At 36.9% G+C, this 12,970-nt stretch overlaps 2 protein-coding genes across 5 annotated transcripts; one reads left to right on the top strand and one right to left on the bottom strand.

Moving 5' to 3' along the window:
* Positions 1 to 617: 617 nt before the first annotated feature.
* Positions 618 to 5,774, bottom strand: LOC118044704 (SNF1-related protein kinase regulatory subunit gamma-1). Of its 4 annotated transcripts, XR_012171369.1 has the most exons (8): positions 5,445 to 5,774; positions 5,071 to 5,243; positions 4,358 to 4,528; positions 3,996 to 4,271; positions 3,477 to 3,640; positions 2,720 to 3,021; positions 1,673 to 2,296; positions 618 to 1,581 (listed from the first exon to the last, which is right to left on the bottom strand). XR_012171369.1 is itself a non-coding variant. In XM_035053136.2 (7 exons), exons 1-6 carry the CDS (start codon positions 5,650 to 5,652, stop codon positions 2,724 to 2,726), a joined length of 1,290 nt encoding a protein of 429 aa, XP_034909027.1. In that variant the 5' UTR covers positions 5,653 to 5,774; the 3' UTR covers positions 1,577 to 2,296; positions 2,720 to 2,723. The 4 variants fall into 4 exon arrangements, 3 of the variants coding, with proteins under 3 accessions (XP_034909027.1, XP_034909028.1, XP_073268998.1); XM_035053136.2 differs by having other exon boundaries at positions 1,577 to 2,296; XM_035053137.2 differs by having other exon boundaries at positions 1,577 to 2,243.
* A 2,845-nt stretch (positions 5,775 to 8,619) lies between these two features.
* Positions 8,620 to 12,309, top strand: LOC118044705 (protein LOWER TEMPERATURE 1). Its single transcript, XM_035053140.2, has 6 exons — positions 8,620 to 8,892; positions 9,315 to 9,360; positions 10,745 to 10,871; positions 11,176 to 11,246; positions 11,405 to 11,508; positions 11,957 to 12,309. The coding sequence occupies exons 1-6, from the start codon at positions 8,767 to 8,769 to the stop codon at positions 11,987 to 11,989; spliced, it is 507 nt and encodes a 168-aa protein (XP_034909031.1). The 5' UTR covers positions 8,620 to 8,766; the 3' UTR covers positions 11,990 to 12,309.
* Positions 12,310 to 12,970: the final 661 nt, after the last annotated feature.

Raw genomic sequence — 12,970 nt, 5'->3', positions numbered from 1 at the left:
TTTTCCAATTGGCATGTAATATTTGGCAATGCAATTTTCAGTGATTGACTAAGTAATGTGTGCGAGGAGAGTAATGGGATCGAAGCTATGAAATGTTATCTTTCTGTTTTTGACGTCAATATCACTTGGAAACTCTAGAGATAGAGCATTCTATTGTATTGTATTTGCAAAATAATGGATTGCAAATGATTGGAATGTATATCATGATGGGATGAGGGATCATATAAGCTGACAATTTTTAACTACATTTTGCACTAGAAGATGAAGAAGTGTTAAATGAAAGTGTGATTAAAGCTTTTCTCACTACTTTTAAACTTTGGTTATGGAGGTCCTGAGGTAGAACCTTGACAGTGTTTGAAAACCTGAAAAGCTCCATAAGGGATTCTATCAAGTTGGCAATTTTGAACAAGTTTTTATATTGGAAGATGTAGAAGTGCCTAACAAAGTGGAATACTATATATTTCAGAGTTTCTTAGGATTCATTCATAAGTTTCTTATCACTTAAAGGTCTATGATTCTAACGAGGGAGGAATGCTAGGGTTCATGTAACTTGATACCAGTGACAATTTGTATTTATAGTGTATCAAATCCATGCAGACACGAGTAAAGCGATCATATAGGGCAGTACTTTGTCTTATAAAACATGATTTGAGAAAAGGCTGTCAAGTCGTTTAGTTATGGGTGATAAGACTCTTGATTCGCACCATCTTGTGGAAGATGCCTTGCATTCTCTATTGGGAATCCCTAGAAACATACTCCTGATGAAAATAGACAGCCAATCGGTTAGGTTGGAGAAATCATTCGATGCCTAGGCGACCGAAAACCCAAAGCTTTTTAGTTCGATGCATCCTGATCATGCTTGCTTTTTATTCTGCATCCCTTTAGACGTGTTGAGCATGGGGTTTGAGATGGTCTTATACTAGTGGGAAGAGATCTTCACTGTTGTTATGTTTGCAACAAAACGAAATGAGGGAAAGGAGGGAAGGTTAGCGGTCACACTTTCTAAGAGAGATTTCAGTACACGGTGGTCCGCTCCAGCGAGTGCCTGTGCTCTCTTTTTAATGTCCAGAGGTGAAACTTCCGAATCAATATTATGATCTGTCCGCAGCTGCAAGTTTCTGGAAAGAAAAGGCCCCATTCAATAATGGTTTCAGGCAGGTGGTTCATGGCTGGCTTTTTGTCACTTATCTGAGCTCGACCTGGTGGGGGCACGAGGTCCCTGAGCTAATTAGCAGATACCCAGCATGCTTACGAATACATGTGACAAGTAAACATGCTGTGTCTTTTGCTTAAAACCAAGGAATACGATTCAGAGGGCCAGATCATCATGTGCTTTTATTGCCCTTCCAAAATTGTTGCCTCTTGTTTTTTCTTGATACAGCCTTGGTCAGACAAGTTCCATCACTCGTTTGCCTAGATGTGAAAAGCTACCTCCCACATTAAGTGGAGGCATATGAACCTCTCTGTGGTAAAACATTGGAATGCCCGTGGATTTTTGTTGCTCCCGTTTGCAGCCACCAAGAAGGATCGGCCTTGCATCGATGAGGGAACCTGTCTGTCTTTTCATTAAAATAGGTTAAACTGAAAATAATGTTATAGATACCATAAGAGAGGACATTTAGGAAAAAGTTTGATTTGATTCTTTGCTCAAGGAGAAAATGACTCTACCCACGTGTAAGACATTCGAAAAGCTTGCTCTTTCTTGCTTGATTAACTTGTGGGTTCGCGGTGGAATGTAGTGTAAAGACGGTTCTCACGAGCCTCCAAAGAGAATCATCCAGTTTTGGTGTGGAATTGCTTAGTTGTCCAGAACCAAGTATCGGCAGTAGAGAATATTCGAGAGAACAGCGAAAAAGAATTGTAAGAATCAGTATTCTGAATGCGTGTGTATTCTTGTATTCGATGCAAAAGGTTTTTCTTGATTTTCTTGATGCCACTGAAGGAGACGTTATCCTTGAGATCAACATAAAACACAAAAATACAGCAACATGCAATACCAGAAATCAACAGTCCACTGTCAGCAGCTCAGCATGATTTTTGCTCTCAGAATCCACAGTCCGCTAATCCAGCTGAGCTAGAAATATTTTTGGAATGGTCTTGACTCTTGACCCTCAAAAGAATTAAAAAGATATTGTTGGAATCAGAAGGTGTCCAGCCTCGGAAATCTTTGGAACCTGCTCTAAGTTCTTTGATAGGGCCTCCCTGTTACTTATTTTTCCCCTCGTGTCATTCTGAGTGTTCTCCTAGGCCACCAAACGAAGCACGGTGGAGTTGTTCAAAGAAAGAAAATCCAATTCTCAAGAAAATAAATCAAAACATATCAGATGCTTGCTGCTTTATCGCGAAGCATAAAAAACCTCACCCAGAATGTAGAAGAAAAGAAAAGCACAGGGGCACAAAACAGAAAACACACTTGGAGAGTAACTGTACAAACATGCAAATTTACTAAATGGAAAACTCAGCATTCAGCTCAGTGAGACGAGCAGAATAAGCCCTGCTTATTTGATTCCAACACAAATGGGTTCAAAATCGAGTTCTGTTGTACATCAAAGATAAACAGAAAGTGAAACAATGTCCGAGCGGTGGAAAACTCATTACAAGGGTGCTTACCGATGTTAGAACCACCACATTTACCAGACGTCTAATGATCATCAGGAGATTAGCAGAAACACTAGAAAACACCGTCAGTTATTAGGAAATGACCAGATCATTATAATACCTCTTTAAACTCTACTGTTCGAAGGCAATGGCAGCACTCCGTCGAAGAAATCACCAAAGTAGCCACGGGGCTCGTGTACAAGCCTTGATAGTATATCCCTCAGTGTGATCACCCCTTCCAGATTCCCAGCATCATCCACGACATATACCCGGTGGATTTTCTCAGAATCAAGCTTCATGATCAATTCTTTAATGGAGTAGTTTTTTGTGCATATCACCATGCCACGCGCAAAAGGTGAGATTTCGTGATGCGTCTCCAAGTAGCCTTTAACTGCAGTCGAGAAGTTCTTTGCCGTGATGGATCTGTCAAAAGTATTTTAAATGAGTGGTACTGAGATGGAAAAGAAAGCTTGATGCTAAACTAAGATCTTACAAGCTTCAGTTTTACAAGAATTTTTAACTGATTTTTACCCCTTGGAGCCCATGACCCTGAGATATTCATGGATTCATCAATATATGACATGTCTAAAAGGAAAAACAAATAAATTGTCTTAGCTCAATCAGATTAATTCTGCAAGCATGTACTGTTAAGAATTGATCATCATCAAAGTTTGCAATTCCGTCAGCTTCCAACTCGACTCTAAATACCAGCTTATTATCATCATCAACAAAATCCTTATAAATTTGAGAGCCAATATGACCAGGCATATTTTAGGCTCCCTGAGAGCTCCAATTATCAACTACAAATCGCAGGACATTTTTATAAAAATGAACTACCAAATAAAACACGGTACTAGGGGGTAAATGGAGCCACAAACCTATAATCGTGGTAGATCTCTGGTGCAGTTAAAAGGAAATGGACATCTCTTATACTTATGTTGCCTACTACCTTTCTACCGCTACTATCAACAATAGGTATTCCGCCAATTTTTTTTTTCCTCATCAGCTTAAATGCCTGGAGCACTGGTTCTTCCTCGTACACCTAAACACAAACAGGTAACTATTCAGTGAGTATCATTAGCCTGTAAACCTTCAAAACAACCTATCATGTCTGCTTGAAAGAACAAAAAAAAAACACCAAGAGAAAATGGAGTCTTGCTGGCAAGAAAAACCTGCTCTCAGCTGGGGACAAGTTTTCAAAATTGCCATTAAAATCTCAATTTATTTGCGTGCAAAGATTTATTGGCCCGTAGCCAACATAAATACACTTAGACATCACAATGATTCATTCCATGCTTTGCTAAACACAATAAACTGATCAAAGCATTAGAAATAAGCATGAATGCAAGTCACCCTGAACCCAATTAAAGAATACTTTACAGGAAAAGGTGAAGCACCTTGACTATACGATCAGGGGCCATCAAGGGAAGACCAATTTCAGAAAGTTTCCTTGTTCCCCAACTTTCAAACCATTGAAGCCCAGAACATTCCGCTAACATGTGAATAACAGAAGACTGGGTGATGATGTTGTCAATCTTCGCCTCACCCAGATCAACTACTGGAATGCTCTTCATCTTGTAGCTCGAAAGCAACAGAAGCATGGTCAGAAAGGAGTTTGATTTCTGTAAAGCGAGAAACGGTGCCCAACGGAATGACCCTGCAATGTCTCGAACCTGTATGATCTCAAGTTAGCAAGGATGATTCAATACAATATCAGGATTAACAAGCGTTATGTTAACATCAAAGAATGAATCATAACCTTTGTGTTCTTGTAGAATTCGGAAGAAGTCAGAGCTTCAAAAAAATTTCCAGAAGTTGCTGCAGCATCTTCAGGACCTAAGGTCCCGAGACTAGCAGCATTGGTCACTCTATTAACAGCCGCTTCAAGAGCTGATTCCGAGGTTGGACTTCTGGGTGATGGAGGTTCCGACTGGAAAAAAAAATATATCCCATTTTCAATTACCATTCTGAAAAGATCTCCAGAGCACAAGAATAATAGACAAAGAACACCATAGATCTCATTCTCATAGTTCGACAGACTAAAATAACTTTTTTAAGAAGAAATGAAAATTTCAGTTGCTATCACCTTATATACAAGCATTGACAGGATCACAGGCAGCATCAATAAATTGTGAAAATCAACGAACAAACAGGATCACAAGCAACATCAATAAATAAAGAAAAAAAAAATGCCTATCCCATTCTGTCTAAATCAGATACAATATATCCTTATACCTCTCTAAATCTGCTTGTTAAGGATTGATTGTATTGTATTGTCAACCATTACAAACTGTTGAAGATCAAATAAACGAGCCTGCCTTCATTATTTTTCTTTTCCAATTTCTAATACAAAATAAACAGAACATATTCATCAAAAATAATAGAAAGAAAACGTAAAAGGGATGCTGGAATCACTTTCATTAATCAAAATAGAAAAACAAAATTGGCTAGCTAGCTTGCCAGCTACCTAACCTGATGTAAAATCCACACTATAATCCCAGCAAACTCAACAACCCCAATATATCTGTCAATCCAACTAGCATCCTCAGGAGCATCAACATCCACCACAGGAGCACTAAGAATCTTGTGGTCTGCAAGTATACGAACAGCCTCTGCTAGACTGGTGTCTGATTTTATCTCGATCACTACAAAACCAAATAAAAAGTAAATATTTTTCCTATAGAAAGAAAGAACTCCATAAAAAACAAAAAGGGTATCCAAAAAAGTTCCACTCTTGATCATAAACAACACCAAAACAACCACAGTGATCATGATCACTCTAATTCATAACTTTTAACATACAAGTTACAGCTTTAACACAAGTGGGGTATCTGTTATTTATTTACCTTGAGAAGAAGGAGCGGGAGGGAAGGCAGAGACAGGGATACCCTCAAAGCAAGCGTTAAGTTTCTCAGTTGGAGTTAACTGTGGTTCTTGAACATCCCATAGATCCTCTACTTTCATTCCCAGCCTTGCTTCTGGACTTTTTGGACTGTCTTGCGTAACCTCATGAACAAAAGCACTTTCTCTTCTCATAAGCTGCATGCTTGCCATTTTTCCACCACTCACCAATCTCTCTTCTCGGTATAGAAAGGTCGACTAGTGTCTCTCTTCTTCTCTCTGCGGGCAAATCCAAGGCAGGTCTTTCTCTCTGTGTGTTTTTTTTAATTACAATGCTGACAATGATAGCATCTCCCCTGAATAGCTACAACGTACCTTCCTTTATCCCTTACCACCCATCTCACTTTGTTCTTTTTATTCCCACACTTTGTCACCGTTAAGATTTTGACTTTCTTTCCATTAAAAATGACTTTTATTTAACAAAAAGAAGAAGAATTCACATTCAAAATGAATAGTTATTTCAGGTGTGTATTACTTAAAATATCATATCCTTATTTTTAAAATTTTGCTACAAAGAAGAGGAAATCAATTTAATTTTTATATTATTATCTCATATTTTTTTTTTTTAAAAGCAACTATTGAAAAGAATATCTTCTTATAAATGAAAAAAATAATAATAAACAAAGATCTAGTTCCACGTTTAAAAAATATTTAAATATACTAATTTCTTAGAGTCATTAATAATTTCAAATCAAATAAATGAATAAATAGATTGAAATATATTATTTACATCAGATTCCTAGAATTGTTTTTTAAGAAAAAAAAAGGTAGAAAAGGACACGTGGATAGTGGGGGAGTGTGAGGGTGCATTGGTGGTGATGCAGAAGAGTGGTCAAAGTAGTTGACGAATTACACGGGTAGAGCTTATCCTCGTAGGCCTATAAATTTGTTTCTTATTTAAGGAAAGGACCTTTCTTATCCGATTCTTCATGGCGGCCACTTTCGTGGCAATCTAGTATGGGCCACAGCGCGCATGGCGCACAAGTTTGACATTTACTGAATGACTTGGAAAATGACGTGGCTTTGATGTTGACATGTGGCTTCTTTCTAAGTAGTAGTCGATATTTTTTTGCTGACGCCACGTTATGGCCTTCAATAGTTTAGAGTTTAGACTGTTTGCTCAATTATTGCCATCCTGTGTTTCTCCCATTTTGCCCTTGGAAAAAGCAATCCTATTGGTTGCCTTAAAAAAAAAAAAATAACAGGGTAATATTATCATTTTACAGCATATAAATGTAAGTGTATAATTGTTGGAGGGTGTGAACGTTTTCCTTCAAAAAAATTTTCCTTGGAAATACTTCATCGCCCTTGAATAAAAATAAATAAATGCCCGATGCTTAGAGGTGTAATAGGATTTTTATTTTTTTTACAGTCTAATTACTCAATTAACTTTGGACTTGAATTTTTTAAACTTTTGTTTTATGAGCTTTTTTTGTATTTTCCCACTTGTTTTTCCTGCTATTATCTGAAGTTTTTAAGGGTATTTTTTTACTTTTTATATTTCGGTTTTTTTGTTAAAATTTAAAAGGGATTATTTTAGTCTTTCAATCAATTTAAAAAAACAGTAGCGGATACACGCGATCCCCATCAGCTTTTAGATGGCTGGGCAACGCTTCACAACTTCCAAAAAATATCATCCAAGATGTTTTTTAATTTCTAGTGGTGGATTCAACCATGCATGGTGGCAAGTATGAGTATTCATTCTGGTTTTGTGTTGGTTTGATTTTTTTTTTTTTTCTTTTCAGATGGCACCATTTAAAAAATTAAACTAATTTTTTATTTTTTTTTCTCTTGAATTAGTTCTTTTTATTAATTGTAATTATTTACATTAATAATTTTTAATTGAATTTTATTTTTAATTTTATTCTTGTTCATTTAGTTTTTTTTTTAAATTTAATTTTTAATTTTTTAAATTATTATTTAATTTATTTTGAATTATTTTTTTGTGATTGATTTGTTTTTCATGACCATGACTACCGAAAGGAATAGATTATTAGCCTGAATAAACAGAAAGGCCAACATCCAATACATCCCTTGTAGACTTTTTGTTGGCTAGATAGAGGGTTGTACAGGCCTATCGCCCAGTCCATGTACTAGACCCCTCATGAAAAGGCCTGGTGCCTACAGGCCGTTTGGTACTGCGGTCCAAACGGCTTTTTGCTCAATTTCAAATTTTTTTTTTTTTTTTTTTTGCTAAAATTAAGTTCGGTTTGTACTTTCTGGATCGTTTTGATGTGCTGATATCAAAAATGATTTTTAAAAAATAAAAAAACATTATTGGCATACTTTTCGGCACGAAAAGTTATTTGAAAAGCAACAGCTACCACACTCCCAAACACCCTTTGGTCTATGACCATGTACGGTTAAGCTTGGACGCAGCCATTTTGATCGAACCACTGGGATTGGTTTGGGCCCCAGTGCGCCATGTGTGAGCTTATATAAGACTTTGATTTAACAATTGAGATTTATTTGGGCAATTTGATTCGATGGTTGAGATTGATTTGAGAGAAAAGAAATTTGTGCACGAGAGAGGATGAGATAATTGCAAAATGTTCAGCCCCCGTTGCACCTCCCTTCAATAGAGTGGCTGTTGTTGTTATTATAGTTGTTGTAAAAATCAATTTAGCTTCTTTTTTAAAATTTTTATTCAATTTAATTCTCAATTTTTTTTCTAAATTAATCTAATCTCTCTATAATCGAAATCATTGATTTCTTGAAATAAACATCATTAAAAGTCCTCATACTCTATTAGTGACATTGTAATAATTATTATTTTTAAAAGTATTTTTTATTTAAAAATATGTTAAAATAATATATTTTTTAACTTTTTAAAATTTATTTTTAACATCAGGATATTAAAACAGTCTAAAAATATAAAAATAAATCTGAAAAAAATCAAATATTTTGATAAACACGGCAACGCCGCAAAACCAACCAGTCCGAATGAAAAAAATCAAAGCCTTTAGTTACCAAAATTGAAGTGAAGGGGCTAAAATGACTAATTTCAAAACTTAAGAGACCTTGAATTTATTTTACCTATTTTATTTTTCCTTTATAATGTTGTAATTTCCTCCGTTTCTCAGCAGTCAGAAAATAATCCCACTTCCCCGTATAAATAGCAAAGGTAACCCACACACACCAACAAACCGCCACAGGAGCACAAGTCCAAGCCCCTGTTCTAAATTTTTGACTGTCACATGCTTGCGGGCCTTACCCTTTCTCTCTATCCGTACTTGCCACCGAGGGTTTTCCTTCCTTTCAATCTCCATGGAGACCTCTTCTTCTCATCCATCCGATTCCAGTCCAAAGGCTGCCGGTGCTTCCAAGTTCCTCGCCAATCTTCCCTCCCGCGGCTTCTTGTCCTCCACTGTCTCCTCCTCCTCCTCCAATCCGGTCATTCTCTTCCCTTGATATATTTCTTCTTTACTTTTTTATTCACATAGTTTTTTAATTATTTATTTTAGTTAAGACAGCGTGTCTCTGTCTAAATTTTAAGTGAGGAATTTACTGACTACTGGTCCGTATTTATAGCATTATTCATATTTCTACAATGGGTAATTAACATTAGTGAGGTTTTAAAGATTGTGATTAGTGACAATGAGGAAAAAGGATGTGGATTTTTTCGGTTGCTGTTATAAGATTTTAATGGAGAGAATGTTGTTTATGTAATTTAAAGTTATTAGGGTTGGCTTGTTTTCTATTACTTTCTACGTTTTGTCTTCGTTCGCGGTGTCTTGGTTTGATGCTTTATGTTAATGTTTGTCTTCTTTCCTAGTTTGCTGAAAACTTGCTCTAATGATGAAAATTTTATGCAGGGTGGGATGCGGGTTTATATTTGCGAGCATGACACTTCACCCCCAGGTCTATTTATGTTTTTAGCTTTCTGGGTTTTCTGAACTTTAGTGTTTGATGCAATTTCGTAGCCCTGAATTTATGCTATATCCAATGTTTTACTTGGAAAGAGCCAAGTTTTCGTTTAGGTTTTGTCTTCAGTAAATGTAGCATGACTGGGTTTTCGTTCTTCTGATTCTAGTTCTGAGATATCGGTGTCATAGTCTCACATAACTGTTTAAATTTCTTGTTTTAGAGAAGCTGCTCCCGTGGTCTCCTAGGAAAGAGAAAGAGTACATTTTACTGCAGAATTGGATACTCATGTTGTCCTCAGGCTTCCATGTGGATAATTTTTCTAACTTGGCAGTCTAATCCTGGAGAGTCTTGGTACCTGCTAGTTTAGTTTTCATACATTGTAGATTTGTAGCAATGTGAGTTGGCCTTCCTGGCTGAAATTCTAGGCATCATGAAACTCTTTACGAAGACCAGCTTGTTACTCTGATGGTATATGTCAATGAAGAAAGAATAAGAAAACTTTTTTTATAGCTTTTAAAGCATTGGAATGCAGTTCCAAAAATTTGAAAGCACTTGCTATAGAAATTTGTAACTGCATTCTCCTATGTTTGACTTCTCTCATTTTTCTTTTATTTTCTGTTCATTTTTTGTTTTTGTCTTTTTGGGGAAAAGAGCGGGGTAGGATTTTGCCACATTTACCTTTTGCATTGGCTTATGTTCTTGATAAGAGCTGTTTCTGGCCTGGGGTAGGTATTTGAATTTGGAAACAGTGTCTTGAAATAGAAAAGTTAATCGTGGAGTGAAATGAACTAATATCTCAAGCTGATTTGGATTGAAAGATTTCAAAACCTTTGATACTTTAATAAGTTTCTTCTTTTGGGCCCTATGTCGGGCTACACACACTGAGGATTATTGATCTTTATCCCAAAAACACCATATTCCTGGTGGAGTTGGACTCATTCTCAAGTCCCTGGACTGAACTTCATCCGACTTTACAAGCTAAGTTAGCTAGCAATCTCAAGGTTTATTAGATCTCACCAGTTCTTTTTATTAAATTAAACTTCAAATACTGGATTTTTTAAACGTACTCTGAGTTGATTATGATTTGCCCTTTTTGTGAAGTATAAATGCATAAACAATATTCAAGACACTGATCCTCTCTATTTATACTGTTATGGTGATTATCCAACATGTTAATTTTTCTCTGTTGCTATGAACAGTGCAGGAATCATGTCCATATCATTTTGTTTCAGTGTGGCTTTTTCTATCATCTATATCATTTGATAAATTGAAGAAATGTGGGGGTTAATCTCATGCAATCAAACTCCTGGAATTTCTAAACAATGCAAGTGCATAATTGGATACTAGAAAAACTGACTTCCTCACCCTTTATACTCAGAGGGCCAACAAATAAAGACCAACCAGACGAACATTCTGATAAGATCACTCCAGCTTAATAAACAGAAGGGTGATTCCAGTTCAAAGGATGTGAAGGGGGTAGCTGCAAATGAGGGTTCTAGAAAGAGGTATTGCTCCCATCATTACTGGAAAAGGATGCTTCACATTCCCTGAAAAGATCTGCCTGTTTGTGTTTCCTATAAGCATTATATTATTGTGTTCCAACCATATTTTTTTGTTTCAATTTAGAGAGGCTTTCATGCTTCAGTTCCATCCCTGCTGTTAAAAGTAATCAGCATGAGCATTTATTTTTATGCCTCTTCTTTGCTTGTTTTATGGCTATTTTTCATTCTGCTGTGACATTCCTATATCGACAAACCTTTATGCATATTTAATTCAGTCTCCTTGATTCTTGCTGCCACCAATTTTCAGGGCCCCAGAAAAAGCTTTGAATTCCAGGGCTTCAGCAAAGAGAGGCAATAATCAGATTGGTTCCCGACAAGGTGAGGCTGTTGGTCTTTGTTTAGCAGCAGCATGTCTTAGATGTCAGCTATCTGTTATATTTATAGGACATGTTCGGTTCATATGCAAAGTAATATTTAAGTGATGGTCTCTTCACCTGTATTTTGACTGAGCCTTGAAATGGTTTTTGAGCATGCAGATGAATCTGATAGCCGGACATCAGATAAGGACTATTACAGTTTGACAGTGGAGAGGCTCCGGGCTCTCCTGAAAGAGCGAGGTCTTTCACCCAAAGGAAGGAAGGCAAGTATACAGCTTATGATTATCTGGTCTGGACGTCTTTGCTATCTAGTCATATGGGTGTTGGTGATTAATATACAGAAAAGAATGGATAATTAATAATTACAGTATATGTTTCCTCTGATTGGTAGTTCAAATGGATTGATGCTAATTTGTATTGCACCTTTAGTCCAAGCAGTACATCTCCTCCCTCTTCACAAGGTGGAGGCCTTAGGTACGAATCAAAGAAAAGTGAACCCTCTGCCTCTATGCAGTGGGAGGGATTAAGGGAGGAGAAGGGTCGCCTTCTACAGAACCAGCCAATGTACTTTAAAGGAAGAACTACACATATTTTATCAGTTGGCATGCTGATGTGGCCCTCAGACTGGCATTTTCATATTGACTAGAAATGTTAGAATCATCCTTCTCATTTTGCATGTTCCTTAACTCATTCGTGGCATTGCTTGTGCAGGATGAGCTGGTTGCAAGGTTGAGAGGTGTGTAAAAAAGTAAATGGTTGATTGTTCGGGTGCAGAGACGAGGCTAATCTCTGCATGTGCGCCATCCAAGATAAGGATAGTAGATTATGTGTAACTTAGGAAATATCTAAAATATGCAAGTTGTAACATAGGAGAGAAATAACAACTTGAGCACAAGAGTGAGCAATTTGTATGGTTTTGTCTTTTAAGCGGGTTTGGTCTTTTGGTTCCAAGATACTTTCTATTGCGTGCTGCGACATGTGGTCGTATCATTAGAAACTTAAAGAGCATCCGCACAATTTTGGGCTGTCTCAATGTCTCTAGTTTGAATCAAAACTTTCTTTCAGATCCTGCTTTCTAGTTTCAACACTGAGCACTAATCTCATAGTGAATCATTTGGGTTTTCGATGTTAGCTTATTCATGTAAAGTTACATCTTAAAACTCGAGTTTGTGATAAATATAGTGTAGAACACGGTTTTCCAAATGTCACCTTCAAGCTTGCATCCCCTTATTACATGCAAATCTCAAGTTTGCAACTGATTCTTCATGTCCAAGGAACTGATACTAGCTTTGCAGTTTCTTAAGATTGGAAATTCTTATTTTTGTTTTCGGGTACCGCTTGAATGATCCTAGTTAGATTCATAAGATCAAAGCTGCGCACCGTTTGACACTAGCATGCCGAAGTCTAACACTAGCTTTTTCTATACAATGCAAACTCTTGGGATTTGGCCTGGATGCAGGAAGTCTTGCGAACCTGAACCAATGCCCGACAGAGCTCACGATATTTCTCAGCTGAAGATTTGGGTCTGCAATGAAACTTGTCTCCCTCTTAACACGTCCAATGCAATTCTCTTAAACGAAGAGGCGAGTCCTTGCTATGAGCTGACACAATAAGGTCCGGGAGATCAGTGAACTCTAAGGTCCAGCCTTCTTTCGCTGAATAATGGTAACTCAATGCAAGCAATGAAGCTGAGCAAGAAACAAATAGTTGATAAGGATACAACAT

Source organism: Populus alba, chromosome 12, assembly GCF_005239225.2.
Source record: "Populus alba chromosome 12, ASM523922v2, whole genome shotgun sequence".
NCBI classification, from domain to species: Eukaryota; Viridiplantae; Streptophyta; class Magnoliopsida; order Malpighiales; family Salicaceae; genus Populus; species Populus alba.
This window is presented reverse-complemented; position numbering and strand designations above follow the sequence as displayed.